Source organism: Olea europaea, chromosome 3 (assembly GCF_002742605.1).
Source record: "Olea europaea var. sylvestris chromosome 3, O_europaea_v1, whole genome shotgun sequence".
Lineage (NCBI taxonomy): Eukaryota > Viridiplantae > Streptophyta > Magnoliopsida > Lamiales > Oleaceae > Olea > Olea europaea.
Window position 1 is genome coordinate 19,721,709 of NC_036239.1, and position 4,796 is coordinate 19,726,504.

At 40.3% G+C, this 4,796-nt stretch overlaps 1 protein-coding gene across 1 annotated transcript; it reads left to right on the forward strand.

The window, feature by feature from the left end:
* The first annotated feature begins 1,736 nt into the window (after positions 1-1,736).
* Positions 1,737-4,059, forward strand: LOC111388977 (transcription factor GTE7-like). The gene is made up of 3 exons (XM_023013814.1): positions 1,737-3,514; positions 3,637-3,841; positions 3,951-4,059. Exons 1-3 carry the CDS (start codon positions 1,958-1,960, stop codon positions 4,007-4,009), a joined length of 1,821 nt encoding a protein of 606 aa, XP_022869582.1. The 5' UTR covers positions 1,737-1,957; the 3' UTR covers positions 4,010-4,059.
* Positions 4,060-4,796: the final 737 nt, after the last annotated feature.

Genomic DNA, 4,796 nt, shown 5'->3' on the forward strand with positions numbered 1-4,796 from the left:
ATCGATTCAACGAAGATATGTTTGAAAAGATCATAGATGTAATAAAATAGTAGTGTTCTTTCTTTCAATACTTCTATGTCTGCCTGCACTGTTGGGCCGAAATCGAGTAAAGCAAAGTTATATTTGGATGGCACAACAGAGGTCATAAACATGATTCAATTTCTTGCTGAAGCCTTCGACCTTCCATATGCAAAAGATGCTTCATGAATCCCCAGTTAGGATCGATTCAGGGATGTTTTCTCTCCATCAACTTCAGGTCTCTTCAAGATACATTAATTTTGAAATTGAAGTGGGGGACAATTGGAGTTGGAGTTTCTTGGATTTACTTAATTGACGTGGTTTATGGCGATGCAGCATTGGAGGTCCTTTTGGCTTTCTATTGGGGTTCCTACTTTCATAGGGTTTACCATTTTCATGAAGCTCGAAACTGCAATTATGGTTGCATTTTGAAGGTTAGATTAAGTGCTCTTGAAGGTTATTTCTTTAGTCTATTGTGCAGAATAATATTTTACCCGTTTGGTTCTCTTCAACATGAAAAAGGTAGAAAAAAAGGGTTGCTTCTATAAAGTTTGGTTCTCCATTGCAATGAAGAGGGTGATTTTTGGACGTGATTTGGGGTGGGGGTACATGTAATGTGTGATATATCAAGTTCAGTGGATTGATTATAGTTTTTCCTTTGATTAGTGATAGAAGAGAATATATTTATTGGCTATCAATTTTACTCTATATATTAGTAATTTTGGAATTAAAAATGATGAAATATAAAATTTAAATATTAATTTAAATCGTAGTTATGGGTGTACTTTCCAATTATTTCTACTGACTTTTTCATTTATTAATGTATGTTGTATCAATCATTAAGATATAATAAACGTTATAGTGATATCAATATTTAATTAAGAGTAGCCCCTATTACATTAAAGTGATCTTTAACTGATTTAGACTAGTCTCATTTGGCTCCATTAAATTACATTTTATTTTTCACTCTCCTATTTTCAACCATACAATCTTCTATAAAATAATATTACACTTAAATCGAAATTTTTTCCCTCTTTTTCAACCACTCATTTTTAAAAAAAATATTATTCCACCCATTTTCATTATCAATAAATGGGGGCCAAACAGGGGCCTAATGTTGCCAAGATTTTTTGACAGGTTGCATGACAGATTAAGTTATAGCAAAAAATGATTGAATGACTGTGTTAAATAATTTTTAAATAGTCAGATGATTGAAGGTTAACAAAAAATTTGAATTATTTTAGCAATTATGAATATTATAACAAAGTTAAGTCCTGCAATTAAAATTTTTAAAGTTTAATAATTGTCATAAATAATGAGGTCAAGAACGTAATTCCAATTTCCAACTCCGTTTGAAAGAATCTAACTGGCACGTCATGAATTTTCTTTATATAACTTTACCAGCAACGTCAGCTACTACGTGGGGCCCGAAGTTGAATGAAACCCTAAAACTCGCCACACATGCGAGTGTGCGATACTGCGATCCAAATTCACTCCAAACCTAAACGCAACGCATAATCTGACGCTTCAGATTATGTCACGCGTACTGTGTGTCCCATCTTAACCGTCGATGTGAGCAGTCTCGGTCAGCCTGCAAACAACTAAATCTCCACCCATCGATCATATACCCCCAGAAATCAACGGTCAAAAGACTGCCCGAAATTTTTCTGGGCAGTTCTCACCGCCTTTAAGAAGCCTGCGATCCCACTCCCAATCTTCGCTCAATCCCCAAAATACAATCGATGCATAAACCCGTTTTTTCGTACCCCATTTTTCCACGTATAAAGGCCGGTGTCAGTCGATCGGAGTTTTTGAAGTTTGAAGATTCCGGTGAGCGCGTGGCTTTTGAGGCATTTTCTTTCCAATCGAATAAGATTATACATGTTTTTGGATAGATTTTATCCGAGATTTTCCATAGCTGAGCTGCGCCGTTGCAATTATGGCGTCAGCTTTGTTTGCTAGTCAGAACGAATCTAGCTGGGTCCACATGGGGAAGAAGACTCCGAGCTCCAGTTCTCGCCTAAATACAAACCCTAACCCTAATTCTAACCCGAAGAAAAAGCAAAAGCAAAAGCAATTTCACCATGTTGCCACCAACGAAGGCGCGGCCGGACGTTATAATGACGGTTCTCCTGTAGTCACACAGACTGCCTCCGACGATGCGTGCTCCTTCAACCAGACTTCGACAAGCCGTAGCGGATTCAACCATGGTGAATATTTGACATACAGTGTCTCATCTTACACCAAATCCGAGCTCCTCAAGCTCCGCAGACGCTTGGTAGCAGAGCTTGAACAGATCCGAGAGTTCCGGGCCCAAATAGATTCGGGTCAATTCAACATCAACAATCATCCAAGATCTCGTGGGAAATCAAAGAAATTGCAGGGAAACAAGCGGTCTGTAGCTTCGTTCGTATCTAATAAGGACCCTAAGAGGCAGTCCGGTGGATTAGACAGTGGAAATTTTGGTTTGGATGCCCTGATTAATTACCAGGATATGTTGAAACAATGCAAGCAGATTTTGACTAAATTAATGAAACACAAGAATGGGTGGATTTTCAATAAACCTGTTGATGCAGCGGCCTTGGGGCTTCTTGATTATCATCAGATTGTTAAGCAGCCTATGGATCTTGGGACGGTAAAATCAATTCTTGCCAAGGATTTATATCCTTCGCCGGTTGAGTTTGCTGCAGATGTGAGACTGACTTTTAATAATGCTCTTTTATATAATCCAAAGACTGATCAGGTGCACAGTATGGCAGAGCAGCTATTAGCGCGATTTGAGGAATTATTTAGGCCAATTCAAGAAAAGATTGATTGTTATAATATGCAAAGTAGAGAAAGAGAGTTTCAAGCATTCCGGGTTAATGATGAAGTTCAACATTCAGTTAATGAAGAACTGCTGGGCAGTTCATGGGATAATAATAATCAGATTATTGCTTTACCCGGACTGGGAATGGAAAAGAGAAGTAAACCAGGGGTAAGTCCGGTCCCGGTTCCACAAATGGCAAAGAAATCTGAGAAAGCACCAATGCATGCACATTCGAGTTCTTCCACGCCTTCGTATCATTCTCCTCTGCCAATGGATCAGCCAATGCTGGAGGAAACCCCTTCTCCTGTAAGAGCTCCCCCGCCAGTAAGGGAACATAAAGTTGTAAGAGGGTCAACAGTGAAGCAGCCGAAGCCCAGGGCGAAGGATCCAAATAAGAGGGATATGAGTATGGAAGAAAAGCATAAGCTTGGGCTTGGGTTGCAGAGTTTGCCTCAGGAAAAAATGCCACAATTGGTTCAGATTATTAGGAAGAGGAATGAACATTTGGCGCAAGATGGAGATGAAATTGAGCTTGACATTGAGGTCCTTGATACTGAGACTCTTTGGGAACTTGATCGGTTTGTGACTAACTGGAAAAAGATGGTGAGCAAGACAAAGCGGCAAGCTTTGATGATCAACAACAATTTACCTGCTGCTCCAACTTCTCCCATTGCTGAGGCTGATATGGTAATACTTGATTCATATTTGATTTTGCATTTTAATGACCTGGAGGTGTTCCTTTTATTTTCTTTCCTGATTTGCATTTGGGAACTGTTGAAGTTGACTAACGTGCTGTTTATATATTTTAGAGTGAGATGGGCGAGGCGAATGATTTGGAAGATAAGCCTAAAAGGAATGAGGATGAGGATGTTGACATTGACGATGATATGCCTGCTACAAACTTCCCCCCGGTGGAGATTGAGAAGGATGATGGAGGCGGGGGAGGCGGTCATGATCATGGCAATGCCTCTAGTAGCTCCAGCAGCTCTAGTAGTGGTTCCTCGTCTTCCAGTGGTACTGATTCTTGCGTTTCTACATTGTGTTGATGATTTCTTTCTTGGAATTCCGGTATCAAAAGATATTGTTCATGGACTGCTCACTAGTTTGAGCTTTCTCTTTACAGATTCTGATACTGGGAGTTCCTCCGGTGGTGGCTCTGATGCAGATGATGCTCAGTCCTGACGTTTTGTTTTTAAGCAGTTTGCTGAAAATTAACTGGCTTTGGATCGAGACATTGCGCCTTTGCCGCCTTAGTGTTGTTTATTTATTTTAGATTGTTTATTGATGAGGTATATATATCATAATGGTTTTCATAATATCTTGCCATTCCTCTGTCTCTGTGTATATGGTCATGGGCTAAAAATTAAAACTAATATTTCAGAGCTCTGCCAAGACAGCTCATGAAGGAAGAAAATGGAAGTTTTGGATGGGGATCTTTTTGGGAGTTGACGTGGATTATTCAAGAATCCAAGTCAGACTTTCCTTGTAGAAAGAAGCACTCAGTTAACTTCAATGAAAACGGTTTCACTAGGCGGAGAAAATCTTCCGGTGTGTGGTGGGCCACCCGACGAGGAGGCGCCCCGAGGTATGTGGGCCACCCAACGAGGTGGCGTACCATGATAGGGCAGTCGCACTGCCATGAAGAGGACACAGCCTAGGTCGTGGTAACACTAATCTTGCCAGTCGGAAGGAGGATACTTCCTCTGATGGTCGTCGTCACCCCCATGGAAGATTTTCTCCACTAGACGAGGCTTATTGGTTAATAAGTTTTCATGGATCCCAAGTCCTGCAAAGAAATTTGGTGGTTGCCTATAAAAGTCCGTCTAGCTGGGAAGATTGGGTTTCCCAATTAGTGTTGCGATGCAAGAAATGCAGAGAGAGTGAGATTCTTGTACAGTTCAATGATTTTTTTTTCAACCCATCTTGGGGTGATTAGCATTCTAGGAATTTAAGTTGCTGTGTGTCACTG

Bases quoted from the DNA above. Each gene is read 5' to 3' on its own strand.
- LOC111388977 (XM_023013814.1), top strand. From the start codon at position 1,958: ATGGCGTCAGCTTTGTTTGCTAGTCAGAACGAATCTAGCTGGGTCCAC. The intron at 3,515-3,636 runs GTAATACTTGAT...TATATATTTTAG, and splicing joins CCATTGCTGAGGCTGATATG to AGTGAGATGGGCGAGGCGAA. The intron at 3,842-3,950 runs GTACTGATTCTT...TTCTCTTTACAG, and splicing joins TGGTTCCTCGTCTTCCAGTG to ATTCTGATACTGGGAGTTCC.